General features: G+C 47.5%; 1 protein-coding gene across 7 annotated transcripts in view; it reads right to left on the reverse strand.

Moving 5' to 3' along the window:
- LOC146594720 (ankyrin repeat and fibronectin type-III domain-containing protein 1-like) overlaps window positions 1-15,817 on the reverse strand; it is a 302,120-nt gene that overhangs the window by 36,277 nt on the left and 250,026 nt on the right. For 6 of the 7 annotated variants that reach the window (XM_085307013.1, XM_085307012.1, XM_085307010.1 and 3 more), the window contains one exon: window positions 13,153-13,281. The exons of the other annotated variant lie outside the window; for it this stretch is intronic. In XM_085307013.1, the coding sequence (XP_085163139.1) occupies window positions 13,153-13,281 (129 nt within the window). The remainder of the gene's footprint in view (window positions 1-13,152; window positions 13,282-15,817) is intronic. 7 annotated transcript variants of the gene reach the window in all.

Below are 15,817 nucleotides of genomic sequence, written 5' to 3' on the forward strand. Positions count from 1 at the left end.
CAAGGCAGATGYTTCCATCAGCACCCCCCCAACCCCAGCACCCTGGGCTTTGACATCCCCRCAAGCACCCATTCCAGCCCAGCACCCCAGGCTTCAGTGCAGCTAATGAGATGCTGTGAGCAGCAACAGGAGCAGGTGACTGTGTTGCCTTGGAGCAATAACAGGCATGGGCTCAGGTAAGCACTTGCAGAGCACTTCCAGTCGAGCACCCCCCATCTCCAGTTGCCCAGCAGGACCAATATATTTTGCTGCAGTGGAGAAGGATAATGCAAGAGTAACAGGAACATCTGGGGAAGGTGAGAATTGGTCAACAATCCACTTTACTGGTAACTTCATCCTTYGCTTTTCTGGGATGTCAGGAGGGACCTGAATGACTCCACAGATTCCTATTAACCCTGGATGTGGCACAGAAAAGCTTCCCCAGCCACTGGGCAGATAGAGGAGGAAAAGGCTATCCTCTCCTCTGTCTCAAGGTGCCTCTCAACCCTCATAGAATCAGAGCTGACCTCAGAGATTTCTTGAAGGACTTGGGACATCCCCTATTTCTACAGAGACAGAGTGGGAGTTTCAAGCCAGATCTAAACAGCTTGGACTTCTCCATCACCAAGATGCTAGGATACGTCTCACCACTGCTGAGTGGCCTGCTCCAACACCTGGTGAGTGCTGCTCTCTCTCCTTCTTTYCCCTCACTATCCCTTCAATAGAAAGAGGGGTAGAGGACACATCCTTAGGGCTCCCAAGGCTCATCTCACCATGCTCATGCTCCTGTTCCTTCTGGCTGCATGCTGAATGACACGTATGCATAACAGCTACCCGAGATCAAGATACYGGGCACCTGCATGAGCCTGAAAAGCCCATTTGGAGTCCTTATTGAGTGCTGGCATCTAACCCCTGGGTCCACACGAGTTAGCTTAGGCTGGGACAGGCTGCAATCACATCTTTTGATGTACTGTGTAAATGAGGCCTCAGACTCCCCAGCCTGAGAATTTCTCACTTTTTTCYCCCCTAATTTATTTGGTGGCAGAGCAAATGATGCAGTGTGAACACAGATGTGGAAGCCAGTAAGTATGCTATTACAGGTAGAGCATGGAAGTAGGAYGAGCTGGGGGAGCTTTAACTCCTACTTCTGTCATAGACCATCTTSGCAACCTCAAGCAAGTCACTGAACTGCCAGTGTTGCAGCGGGGTACCTAGCATCCTGCATGAGACTTCAGGAGATCAACAGATTATGCATGGTCCTAGTGTAGCTCAGGGTTAGCTCTACCTGGCTGCTGGTTTTTCTCCTGGGGTAAGGAGCTGCCACTCAGGCATCAAATACCTCCTTGAAGGCTCGCCACAGCCTAGCACAGAAAACCAAGCTCCTACAGCAGGGACAAAGATGAGGGCCAGGCTGGGAAGGAATAACAACAGCTGCCAGTGGCATCCCAAAACCCATCCCCAGCTTTTCTGCTACTGAGATGAGGCCTCAATAGTTTATGCAAAGCAAGCTGGCTTTGAAAATCTCAACATGATCAGCTAAGCATCTGGCTACAAAAGCTCTCACAGTCAGAGGACCATTGTGTCTGAACCACAGCCTTCCTGCCTCATCCTACTCTAGTGCAGGAGGAGGACAAGGTGAGCACACCAGTGTACAAAGAATGCTGCGCTGGGTCCCTGGGTAATGTTATGTCCCATTCCAGCCCTGTCTACACCACAAGTCACTGAAGAAAATGGCCAAAGATAAGGCCCAAGAGAAACTTCACATTCCAGGAACAGAAATACTTYTCTGCTTGTCAAAAGCCTTTCAGAGCTTGTGACCATGACAGAGCAGGGCCAGGAAAGCTCTGGGAGGATGAGATCTCTTGACACCATCAACTTTTCACTAACACAGAAAGCAGGCAAGCACTCCACCAGGAGGAAATCCAAGAACATGCTTACAGCTGACCTTCCTTCAAATACCCCATTAGACAGTAAGCAAGACATCAGGCACAGACATGGAAAGCAGAAGCATCAACCAAGTGTGCTAGCTGCAAACATCCTTCTGACCTAGGGCACCACTGGGCTTGACTCCAAGCTGCCCTCTCAAAGCATGAAGTGCARACAGCACAGATTGCACAGGGGAGGCTGGTACAGGAGCTGGGCTGGCTGCACAGAAGATGGGCTCAGGGCAGTAATACAGGGCTATGCAACCTGGCACAGCACTGGGACTCATTAGACCTCATAGGTGCTGCTTTTAGGAAGCCTTTGCCCTCACCCAATTTCACTTTATGACATAGACCAGTGAGTCTGTTGTCCCACTTCCAGCATGAGAAATCCTGATGAGCCTCTTCTGGGCAGTCTCTGCCCTGGAAGCTTTTCTCCAGTACAAGGACACACAAAAAGACCTCTTTTTCATGGCTTGAGTCTTCTACATAAGSTAGAATTTAAGAAAGGTTAAAACCTCCATCACATAGGAAGAGTAAGCATCCTCTTATTCCAGTGGCTGATGCACAGTGACATTAAAAAACAAAATATGAAAAAAWTTGTTTTAAAATTATACATGGCCAGATCTCCCCAGACCTAGAAAGAGTTGTGCGCCCACCTCCTCTCCTGCCACTGCCTCTGACCAGAATAACTGCCTCCTCTTCTASAGTAGAGATGCTGATGAATGGGAACATCATTCAGGGGAAGAAAGACTTTCTATTTTTAGTAGTTGCTGCCTGGACAGAGCAAGTTKCAGCAGCTCAGGACACAGTACACTCACAGAGTGCAGAAACCTTAACCTTGGCGCTCTTCGCTGAAAGCGTAACACATGCTAATAGCTCCAGGTTGTGTTCCCAAACTTATAAAGCCTAAGAGYAAACTCTAGTAAGTTGTATTAGTTTGAACTGATAATTAAGGGCTGGGAGCCAGCCTGCGTCTTGTCGCTTGGCCTGAGGGAATGTGTCCGCTGAGTATGCCAGCAGAAGACCCTGGTTACTTGTTTCCTGATGTAACAGCCTGCACGTTCATCAGTAGATCTCAAAGTGTCYGAGAAAAGAAGTCTGTGTCACTACCACCTTTTTAAAGAGAGAGAAACTGAGGCACAAAGAGGGGAAGAGTCTCTCCCTCAGTCTCTCAGCAGGCTAAGAGAAGCCAGATCACCTATGTCCCAAGCCAGTGCTTTATCTACTGGAAATTCACACCAGATGACCTGGTGCTTGGTGTCTCAGTGTCCTGGGCTGACTCTTATCTCTGATATCACCACCCCATTGAGTGCTGCCCATCCTGCCAGCATTCAAGCCATTAGGTCCCATACTCACTGGACACCGAGACATGCTCTCCAGGAAGATGAACAGAAGGATTCTGAAGCTCTATCAGGCAGAACTGCCTTAATCAGTAAGAAACTATCAGTGAGACAGAAGAACACAGAAAACCTGTGTAGCAGGGACTACCACCATCTAAGGGGAAAGGGAGGAATAAAAGTATCAAATACCATCAAATTGCTGGCTGCTAGGTCTGAGCCTAAGAGCCTATCTAGAAACAAGAGATGMTGATCCTCCTGGATCTCCAGATCCCAGTTGCCCTTGTAGTAGCAAGGTCAGGGGACCTTTCTCCTCCCTGGCTAAAGCTGTCTCCAGGGCTGGGGGTGCAACAGKTTAGAGTTTGAGAAAGACTTACAGTTTTGCTAGGGTTGCTCCAGACACATTAGTCATCTGCATTGCCCTTCCCCAAGTGAAAACTGGTCATGAATAAGCCAGGTTCAGCATCTACAAGTCTAAATTCCCAACCACTAGGGAGCTAGCACTATTTTCAATATTCCCACCRCAAGAAATACACTGAGATATTTTTGTGTGAGGCCTAAAGGGTCTGGGAGAACTAAGACAACCCCCACCCCCTCAAATCCAACACACTGACACTGTGGGAATACCAGCTGTTGTGGGGGATGCAGCAAAATGTGGAGCTGTCAAGAAAGGCTTGACTTGCACTGAAGTCCTAAGATTCAAACACCCATGAGGTTTCCCCTTCATGTCAAGGATTATAACTTTTCTGCACTTTCCCCCCAGAATAACCAGGAAGTTTGGGCTGCTCACTGAACACTRCTATATAAATCCAGGCAAGTGGCATCTTCTGGGCATGGACACATACATGAAGAAGAACCAGTGGAGATCCTACAGGACCAAGAACATCTTCCACAATCCTTGGTAGGGACCAAAATATCCATCTGGCTTTGCAGATCCAGACCATGGGAAATATCAAAGAGAGAATGAGAATAAAATAAAATCAATCTGACAAATAGGCTGCTTCATAGATATCAAATTGTACTGAGGATAACGGATATGCTGCATTGAGAAGAACTCCTACCAGGGCTTGGTGATGTAAGCTACCAGCAGAGGGAAGCGCCGGGAACAACATGCTGATGCAATATTTTGAAATTTGTTTCCCCTCCACTTGTCTTTGAAATGAATGATATTCTTTTCCTGTGCTCTCAGTGCAGAAGGGCTCTGGCCCCAAAAAGGGATAGCCTAGAAATTAGTCTTCTCTGAAAAGTTTTCTTCTGTCATTTCCCCAGAAGGCTTAATTTTTCCTGCTGAAGTGACATGGGAAACAAATGTAAAGTCTGTTTTTTTCTTCCTTGCTGAGAGCTGTTGAAGGGCTGTTTTCTCAGCAGCTCTTTCTATAAGCTAGATYTCCGGCTTATGCCAACAGCATGGGTACCAGTGGACCTGCCTGGAGTCAAGGCCTACCGCAGCAGGTCACCCGACCGCACGTGGAGAGTCCTTTTCCTTATTTATACCTCTCCAACATCATCATAATGATGACGCTCACAAGCCGAGCTGACTTTCTCCAGATGACAAGAAAACCCAGGCTGCTGGAGGCTCATGGATTCAGGAGCGGAAAGCAGAAGTCAGCAYCGGCTTACACAGACTGTGCAGATTTGGGTATCACTGAACTGACACCCACGTTGCATTCATTTTCCACAAATGCTCAAAGGTGGGGGCATTCCCGGCTCTTTGCAGGAAACACAAGGCTACAGAAGTGGAGCTACCCAAGACTGTGACTTGTCTGCAGTTGTGAAGACCTCTCCAGGCTAAGGATCGGCAGCAGCAGATGCATCTGTGTCACTGAAAACAGCAATCACATTTGAGCCTCTATCTGTTTGCAGATGACTCAGACAACACAGATGAAAGGTGATTTCCCTCAAAATAAATTATTCCTTTCAAATGCTTTCCTAAAGGCAAATCATACTTTGAGGGAGATATTTCCAGGGCTCGCTCCTCTCCCTCCGCATTGGCAAGTCCTTCACAGTCATCAGTGAATCATTGCCACACCAGTCTTKGGGAGAGAACCAGCTCCTGCTCCCCCACATATACTGAGGTGTGCAGACCTTAGCCACCCCGAGGTCATACAGGGCACCTGGGACAAAACTGGGCATTCAGACCACATCCCCAGTGTCTARTTCAACACTGAAAGCTCTGAGATTCCACATCTGGGGATGTCCTGCCACCCCCTTCAGCCTCCACATTGCTGAGGGAAAGGTGTCCTCGGAGGCCGGAAGAAAAATGGTGGCCCAGTGAGTGAGCAGCTAAGCTCCCCTTCCCACCCCTTGCATAAGAGTCTCCACAAACAGACGTCTCCTTATTTTTCTAGACTGCAGTGCTTCTACCACATTTATCACACACAAACCTACTTTCTAGGGGCCTGCTCCAGAGCTGCCTGCTGAAGGAAACATTACTTTGAAAAGCCAAAGGAAGTTCAGCCTACCCCATCTCTTGGGCAGGGGCCTACTATATATTAGCACACTGGCTCCCCAGAGCAGCCTGCACACTTGAGCAGACCACAAGTGCAGTGTCAAAGCCCAGTTCCATACAGCTAATTCAATAAGTCACAGATACCATTACTTCATAAAGCAGAGAGGCTCCACAGTTATTAGGGGAATTGGGAGCGAGGGGGGGAGGAGGAGCTGAAATGGAGAAGCGAGAGAGACAGGGAGGGTGGAGAGGGGGAAGCTAAGACAAGCAGCAGAACAAAACATCCCATAAATTATGAGAAGCTGCTGAAATACCAGAACAAATGACCCCATAGCTTGGCCATTGTTCCCGAGTGATGGCTTAAAGGGCTCCCAGTCAAGACAAAGCGCCTCTGGTTTCCTTTCAGTGCTGTGCTGGTCCCATCCAAACCTGTGCTCAGCACAACCAAGCCAGGAGAGGCTGCATTTCATCGAAGATGATGGCCGAAACTGGCGGGGGGGGGAGAAGCCTTCAGAAATCTGCATGCCCCCATGCCATTAATGCCATAGGGTCTGTGTGCCCACATCTCTCAGTTTACTGAGAGCATCTCTCCTATTCTCAGGTTTCATGCACGAGTTCTCACACTTCCCAGACACACACGGTCACACTGACACTCCTCCTGACTATCCCTCCTGCTTTTTTCTCAGAGAGGATCTAGACCTGTATTTCCCTTCAGTTATTCCTTGCTCAGACTAAGAGAGAAATGGATCTGAGTCTCCTCTTGGATAGGCAGCGTAAGTTAGGAATAGGATAAATATAAGTATGCAACCCAGAGAAGCACTGAGCCCTCTGTCCTTATCTTGCTGCTGCTCTCTGGCTCCCGCAAAGTTGCTGACAATTCACTTTGTGTTGGTTCCTCCCTGGCAAACAGATGACTATCATATTGGGAAAGTCCTGCAGGACCATGGACTAGTAAGCTGGAAAAAACACAAGGCACTCAGTGAGTATTTTCAGTAGCAACCTTCAAGTTCACTGGCACAGGAACAGCCAGACAGCTCATCTAACAACTCAGCACATCCTATGGGCTCTGCAGTCACGCAGGACTGTGGGACTTGGGTGCCAGAAGGCAAGGAGCTTGTCGATGGTGACAGGTGATCCTCTTTGCCTTCACACATCAGCACAAAGCAACAGTAGAAGCAAGCCGAGTGGTGCACTGTCAAGGCCAGGGATCTCCATGGCCTGGCTTTCATGCACCAGCACTGAGAGACAGTTTTAGGACAATTTCCGTACTGCAGGAGATCACTTAAACCTAAAGGAGAAATACTATTGCATTATAAAATTGTAGATAACTTCCATAAAAACATTTCCATTAAAAATCTTTTGCTTTATGACCAAACCTGAAACACAGGGCAGAATAATAGCAGGATAATAATAGCACAATCATGTGTGCTACTTCTGGCATTTCTGTCAGCTTGACGATCCTGGAGTGGTTTCTGTGCTTGAGGGACCTGACTGTGCCCAGAAAAGCTGAGGTCTCGGGTAAAGCACTAATGGAATTAGTTTTACCACTAATGGTAAAACACTTGGAGACGCTGCCTTTAAAGCAAGCTCGATAACCTAAAGGGCTCTGGGAGCACAGAGAAAAGCAAGGACAGTGATCCCATCAAAGAGCAGCAAGACATGTCTGAACCCAGGGCTGTGTTTTCCAGCCAAAAGCCAAAGGTCTGCCACTCCAGGGGCTGCAGGATCTTGCCTTCCTGACACCACAGTCCTACTCAGATAAATGACCACCTACCATTTTACCCATCCTCATGTGCTGGGACATCACAGGAAAACTGCCCCACAGCTTCCTGTCTGGGCTGGCGTGATCTCTCCTCAAACCTGCTCAGGACCCAGGTTTCTATACATCCTCCTTTTCAGCAGAGGGAACATGAAGAACTGAGATTAAACAACTTGCCACAGGTCAAACAGCAAAACAACACATATGCAGGAATGAACCCAAGCCGACTGGCTCCCCTCCTCGCGTGTCTAACCACTAGACAACATTCTCTTGCCAGCGTTGCTTTAACAGCTTGTGGTGGGCAGCCAAAGAGCAGAATTGAGATAACGAATGGGGAAGTGAGGAATTTGCTGCATTTTTTTTGAACCATCATGGGAATATGCTATTCTTTCAATAGATTACAGGGAAGTTGTCCAACATGAAAAATGTGAGAGGTGCAAATAGAAAAGGGGAGCAATTAGAACCAAACAAACAATCAGAAAACCGTGAGGAAAAGCAACTGGACAACAAGAGGTGAGCATGTGAAAATGGGAGCAGAGGAGAAGGCAAACAGAGGGAAACAAATGGAAGAAGGAAAACCAATATGAGAGGAAGGGAAGGAAAAGGAAGACACAAACCAGTGTCAGAAGGACAAACCTGACAGGGCTCAAATTCCCTCTGGGATCTGTAGAGGAACACAGCAAATTTGAAGGTGGGACAGAGGCATCCAGAACCTCTCCCAAGCTCCTCATACATAAGTTGAAAATGGAAACAGCAGATCAGAGCCTTTTCATTTGATTAAGAATCACTTAAGAGAAAATATATACATGATCAGATCTTAGGTGTCACATACAAAAGGAAAAGAAGCTGTTCTCCCTTTGCCTTCACCTTAAAAGGGTGGGAGGGGGAGAGGATGTTGCTAGTGTTTCTCAAAGGGGTTACTGCAGGGATAACTGGAAGTCTCCAAGGGAGCTATCAGTTTTCTAATTCTTAACTCCAACAGGAGAAGACGCCGAGCTTTATATAAAAAGTGCCTTTGCCTTTCAGGCCCCCCTGTTATTTAGGCTTTGGCGATAGCTCAGTATTACAAATCAGCAGAAAGCAGAGCTTTAACAAATCAGACCCCAAATCCTTCCCTTCCTCAATTGCCAATTTTTGCCTTATTTGGAACTCATACCACCTTGGCCCTCAGTTAGCCGCACAGTGTGCATCTTCCAGCAAACAGGACTAGAAAGGAATTGTAGAAAACCATCCAAATAAGAAATCACACAGTTTCCAGGTTTCTCCACGAGGCCTGTGAAAGCTTTGAGAGAAGCCACTCCTTGCCTTATTCCTCTGCACGCTCTTCTGCATGGGGCTGCAGTCCGGCTATGTGGCCTTGAGCAATGCTAGCAGCAAGACATCAAGCTCAGCAGAGCAATCATCTGAGGTGCTGTGGCATATTCATAGGCCTAACAGTGGGGACTTTGTGGTGCTAGCGTTTAAAAAAATAGCCTAAAAATGTCTAATAATGAAGTATTTATTTCAGTAAACAACATATGAATGAAATAAGTGTTTTCTCAATACTTCACTTTTTCCTTGCCTTCTCTCCCTCCCCCCCCCCAACATTTTTTTTTAATAAGTGGAACTAACCAGACTTCGTTCAGTTCTCGCTGAGCTTGGGAGCACGACTGCGCTCCTCTTGCCTGGTAGAGCACATAAACATGAGCTGTTTGAATAAAGCGTGCGTTGTGCCCRGCGAGAAACATCACTTGTGACCATGTCCCATCCGACGAATGGGGGAGATGCGTTCAGACAGGCGCATGGACCGCAAGACCTGTGGCTGGAAGTATCCACGTACGTTTTGGTATGCAGCTACAGACATTCGAGACCTTATTTACTGTGGCAGTAAATAACYGCATTTCCTAGTCTAGAGAGTGGCCAGCACCCAAGGTCTCTGCAAAACAGGGCTTGAAGGTGTCCATAGGGGCAGAGAAGGACAGGGATAAGGGCAAAAGGAAGGCTAAGAGACCCCATCACGTTAGCATTGCTGAACATGGATGATGCAATGTCAGGCAGATGCTGTGATGCCGTACAACTCCTTCCCTTTTGTCACAACTCCAGCTAACCCTAGCTGAGCACCCAGCTCAGAATGAATACAAAACTTTGGCTCAACTTTTTCTGTGTGAGCATTAGAGGGAAGAATACTCCCCCCTCTTGCAGAGATGCATGGGGTTGGACTGGCAGTGTTTTAGTAGGATTTTGAGATAGAAAGTACTAATTTGAGCACTGAAYCCCCCAGTGAGCTGACATCCAGCTTTTCAAACCTATCAGTGCTGATGATTGTGTTCTCCGAACCACTGCCTTCTCCTTGCAACACAATCAGAGTGGCAACAGGTAATATAGCAGGTTCAAGAGCCCTTCCTTGCCTTCAGGCCTTGGAATTAGATGGGCAAGATTCTTAAAAACAACAGATTTGGGAAAACACAATCCTTTGGTTTAACATTCTCCTTCTACCTGCCTGGGGTGAGTGAAAACCTCCCCATCACACATAGAGAGGACATTTGTCCTCTGTACAGAGGCAGGTAAACATGAGGCAGCCTGTGACCTTGGTTAAGCTTATAAATATGTCTGCATTTCATGCATTCTGATATTTGCTCTGGAAGCTAAATTAGACATTTGTATATTCTCAATGGCACAAACCATGCTTCCTGTTGACCATAGCGCCCAGAAGCCCTGGTTGTGGTCCAGGACCTTGCAATGCAAGGTGCTGGGCAATCAGTGAACAGAGAGAATCACTGCTCCAAAGGCCCTTCACACGTGTGCAGCCTGCCAGTTTGGAGCAACCAACTGAGGAGATCCATCCTGCTAATAAGAGCACAGATCCCTGAAGACATATGGGGATGCAGAGAAATGACTATTTCRTACCTGGGAAAAGATCAAATTCCCGCTTTGCAGAATCAGGCTGCAGAGGACACTCGTCCTGCATGGGCAACAGTCTCTGAGTGCCTTGACCTGGCCTGCAAAGGTGTGTATGTGGACCAAAGACACATGCATCTCTTGCACTTGCACTCAGGTTATAAGCTTTGCATGTACAAACATATCTGCAACATGCTCATTTTATTGGGGAAGGCTGCGTTGGTGTCAGTGCTCTGTGGTTTGTGTGTAGATGTTCCAAGCTACTCTTTCGAAATTTGGCTATGTACATTTGAAAACAGATTAAATTCCTGTACTGAAGCAACACAATTATTACAGCTCCTGGGTTTTCTGCTTAACCACGGCAACAGGAAAAAGGATTAGCAGCTGATCCAAATGTATTAAGATGGTCAGGGAACAGGCTGTGGATAGGACYCTATTCCTACTATGTGCCAACCTGGCTCGCTGTCACCATGGTCCAGCTGGACTTGCCACCCTCAAGTCTGCCAGCTGAGCATCCTAAGCAACTGAAACCCAGTGAGCCAAACGAGCAAAGCCCTCCTGAGTAACCCAGCTTCAACCAGCCTGGCTCCCTGCGACCGCAAGGTCTGAGAGCGCCGACGTTGAGTGGCAGAGCCGGCTGACGCAATGCGGCGGTGTATTCCAGCAGTGACACACAGCTGGCAAAGTGGCATCCAGGCACATGTGGGCTCAGSCGTGGGCGACGTGGTCATGTCATGGCCGGCTGGGGACGATGTGCCCTTTGCACACCTCTCACATGCGCATACGGAGAGGGCATCAAATCTAGCTCAAGTTGTTGCAAGTTACAGGTAAGAGGCATGACTGTAAGACAGCTCTCTCTCTCCTGGTGGGACCAGCCTCAGACAGACGTGCCTATCTTACCGCAGGGCTGATAACATAAGATACTTCTCTTTTGGGTCTCACAGTTTCTAGCCTTGAGTCTCCAAATCAATTGCACTTGCAAACCAAAATCAAAGATGATTTTTCCTTACTAAGAACTAATTTCCGGGCTGGCTTACAACCCCCCCCCCTCCATAAAATAACACCATTTACTATTGCTATAGTGTCATTACTACACAAGGTGCTTTGCAAACTAATACAAGACAGATGGTTTCCCTGAGGAAAACATTACAGAGCAAACTAAAATATACCTTGAYGCAGCAGGGAACTCGGGGCTCAGAGAGGCATTTGAAAGAAGAAAAGAGATTTACTGTCTTTTTTTTTCCTTCTTTATGATGAAGAAAGAGAAATGTTGTTTGTTTTGAATGAGTTCTGTGTTTGTTTTTCTTTTTGGTATATTATAAATCCACATGTTTGCCTATTTGGAAGATTCACAGTAATTGAAGAACAACTTTTCCGATGTCATTGTTTCAGCAAAGAGAAGGAAGTTGTGCAACTGGAGAAGAAAGCAGTTTGTCACCAAATAGTTTAAATTCTATGCCTGACTTTATTAATACCTATTTAACTTTGATTCCTAACTAACATCATAGATAAAGGAAACTTTTGAGAAGGACTCCGCATCCTCAAACATTCAGCTAAGTGTTAGAACTTATAATAAATGCCAGAAAGATCTCCAAAAAAAGCAGGGGAACGAAAACCAAACTCAACATTCTTGCAATTTCTAAGTTTTTTTTTTCTTTTTTTTTTTTTTAGGTTTTACCCTCCTTTATCCATCTAAGGAAGTTGAAAGCAATGCAATTTCCAGTTCTTTTAAATATCCTTAGCAGGTCACCTCTAATGCTGAGAGGATTGACTGTGATCTGGTTCCAAGGCTGTTGCATCAGAGCTTAGAAACCAAGGATAAATTATTCCCTGCTCATGCAGGGAACTGTAGTTTGAGAATAAAGCTCAGTGTGAGGGGCCCTGCGGGTGCTCCGGGTCACGCCTACACCATAAACCTCCGCCAYGAGCAGCAATATCAAGGAACTAGAGAGCACTTTACTTCTCAAGGCTGGGTGAGTATTGCTGCCCCCATTTCAGAAGAAGGTGACTCACGCTGGGGGAGGCATCACACTGTTAGGCCACTTACTCAAGGGCACAGAAAGAGCTAGGGGAGTCCCTGCAGCTCCTGACTTCTAGCACCAGCCTGCAACCATCAAGACCATGCTGCCYGCCGCCATGGCTGTCTGCTCTAGTTTCGCTAAAGGAAGTGTGCTCGGCAGCGAAGTGCTGGCTGGCTGGATCCTTTGGCAGCTCCTAAAGAGCATGGGGTGTGAAATGAAGCAGGGAGGAGTGATACAAAAAGAGCCCAGGGTGTCTCTGCTCCCTGTAAAACTCTGGGTGGAGTGGAGCGGTTGGCCCAAGCCTGCTGATGCCTCGCCTGGCTCTTTCAGGTCTCTCTCTGGCCACAGGGCAAGCAGGACTAGCAGCTGGGTGGAGGTGGCGAACCTGCTTTTGCAATAACAGCACAGAGTTTGTTTATTCATGCAGAGCCCACGAGAGTGATTTCTCCAAAGCTGTAGAGCACAGCTGGTACTCATGTCCGCCTCCTGCATGAGCCCCAAAAGACACTTGCTGCTCAAGCAGGAGGCGAATTTACAGGGTCTTCTTCAGCCCCACAAAGAAGGAGCCCATTTGTAGCTCCACTCTGCTTCTGCAAGGGCGGGGGGGGGGGAATATTTTGGCTTCATTCCTGAGGGGAGGTAAAGGAGGAGGGGTTGCAGCAGACAGAATAGTTTGAATAAGTACTGTCCCACTGGATGTTTGTTCATGGGACAAGACTGAGTGGCAGTGGTGGGGGCAGGCGACAGAAAAGGGGATTGGAAATCCAGAAGATCCTTTCCCCCAGCCGTGTCCTGCAGCTCTTACCATTCAATGCTCAGAGACCTGGGCCGGAAGGCAGACAGCTCGGCCGAGACATACTCAGCTTTCCTTCTCTTCTCCTGCTTCTGCTTAACTGACAAGCGGTGGGCAAACTTAGAGAAGCTGCTTTCCGACCTGGGGAAGGGGAGAGGAAAGGCATTAATGTCACTAAAGCACCTTGCATCCCAGAGTCAGGATCATGGCAGAAAGCCAAGTGATGCTCAGAGGTAAAAGGGGAAGTGGCAAGAGGTGGCTCCAAGAGCAGCATCTGGACAAAGCAATAGAAGTCTCAAGAGGAAGGTGCGAAGAAGCAGCAAGCAGATTTAGTGTCACATCAACAAGCCAGGACCTGCACAGGTCCACAGGATGCTGTTAGCAAAACCACTCATTGGAGCAGATAAGCTCCCCATCATGACCTAAACAGGGAATCTGCATGTCTGTCAGTGTGAGTTTCCAAGGTGGTTTTGGGATCTGCTTCCTGCTGTAGCAGAAACATCTGTACAGGTCAAATGGTTTTGCTTAAATGCCAACTGGCGATGGCCAAAGCCAGAGTGATGCAGGTTGTTTCAACTTCTTTCTTGCACCCTCTGCCTACCTGCTTAGAGAGGGGACCAGGAAACCAGAGAAGCATTGATAGAGAAGTAAAGGCAAGAAGGAGGGACCTCCATGAACTTCCATCACAGCCACACACTCATTCACAAAAAAATCCAAACGCTCCTGTTGACTTCCAACCAGGGATGTGAAACACTGAAATGACTTTTATGTTGGAGAATGATAGGGAAATCAATCTATCAGAGATGTTTTGAAGGATTAAACAATGCACATGTCAGGACTCATTTGCACTCATGAAGTCTCTTCATGCCTGGATGGGAAGCCCCAACATTGCTCAAAATCCCCCCAGACTGGGGAGAAGAGCACCTGGCAGGCTCCAGGGCTAAGCTGCAATTCACCCCCTCCACCACAGCACTGTGCAGAACAGAAGTGCTGGTACCAAGGCACAGCCACACCATCTCTCATCCCTATGGCACCTAGAAAACTGTCTTGGAGATATGCCTGAGTCATCCCCTCAGGTTATGCTGGCCTCTGCAGTGAGGCCAGTTTTGGCCATCATCTTCTACTCCTATACTTCAGCACATGATGCTGACCAAAGGCATTGCTCCGGTTTGCCAGCTCTGTGACTCACGCTGGCACTTCTACTGCCTTTTCCTCCTTGTGGGCCTGTGATGGGCCTGACCTGCCTTCCATGTGTGCTTGCCCATTTTCAGGACACTATCAAGGTACCTTCCAGCTCTACATGTCCACATAGCTGGGAGTTGTGCCTGAGCCATGCCACTGTCCTGCCAGGACTGCCCACGTAGACTGGAAGGCAGATTTGGAGGACAGTGGTGCCCTACAGCTGTAAAACAGAATCACATCCCTCCTGCAGAACTGTTTATTGCTTGGGAGCAGGACAACCAGGCCTCAGATCTCAGCACTCTGGTCCAGCTTGCCAAGATTTCCCTAACCACTACCAACAAACCCCGACCACACAGGGCTCATTCTGGACAGAAAAGGGAATAGAAATTAAGTGATTTACCAGGGGTCATGGAGAAGAGACTGACATAACTGGGAAGGGATCTGCAATATCTTAAACATTAGTCCCCACTTCTCCAATAGTGGGAATTCAAAGCTACCATGAGCACTGCGTGAAGCCCTGATGGATTGTGGCTGACTGAGGCTTTGCAGAGTTCTTGCCTCCCCATGTTTTTGATGGTGTGTGCTCCAAGAGCCTGGGTTGGAGAGAGAAGGCYCAACACTGGACAAAAGAGCAATGGGGAGAAGCCAGGACAAGCAGCAAAGGCACATTCCACGCTGAGACCCCAAGTACTTGACACGTCTGAATGAGTGCTACCACCATGTATTTCAACGGTGAGGAGAAGAAAACGTCAAACTACTCTCCTGGCACTGCCACCAGTCAACATACATATATATTGCTAAAACTAATACTTCTCTTGACTGACCTCAACCAAACAAAAGACTTCAAAAAAATAAAAGGAAGGTATTTCTCAGAAACAAGAGCTCCCCGCCTTTCCTTACAATAATTAAATAAACCACGAACAGCTAGCAGTTTTTTTCCTGATACATTTTAAACACAGACATCTTCAATTCATTAACTCTGGTTATTGATTTATTTTTCAGCTTATGAATTGCTGTTGCTTGGGACAGGGTGGAGACAGCTTTCTGGAGAGGGTTCTCGTCTCTAAGATCACCACTGGGAAAGAGTCCGTCAGACCTTCCAGGGTCATTCTTTACATTCTTAAAAAAAATCACTTTGATGTAAAGGATGAGGTTTGTCTTTAAAAAAACCCAACAAGAAATCCAAAGCTCAATTTTCCCCCTTTTGGAGCTGGAGGAAAAGGCGTTAGAATAGGAACAACTTAAGCATCTTGTTAAAGCCTAACTAGCAGAGCCCAGTGCACAAACACATTCCTGCCATCAAGTCTCTCCTTTGATTCTATGTCAAAGCTCAAGCTGTAATAAATAATATTTCAATTAAGCGAGGCGCGGTATACCGGTCTCTCAGCTCAGAGGCAGTTTGTGCGTTCAAAGCCAGGAAGGATAGAGCCAGCTCAGCTACAAGGCTAAGTGGCGCTGGCCTTCAGAGTCCAGGTATCTGGTCTCGTGTGAGCAG

This window comes from Rhea americana, unplaced genomic scaffold, assembly GCF_003343005.1.
Source record: "Rhea americana isolate MKP2758 unplaced genomic scaffold, rheAme1 scaffold_250, whole genome shotgun sequence".
Classification (NCBI taxonomy): Eukaryota; Metazoa; Chordata; class Aves; order Rheiformes; family Rheidae; genus Rhea; species Rhea americana.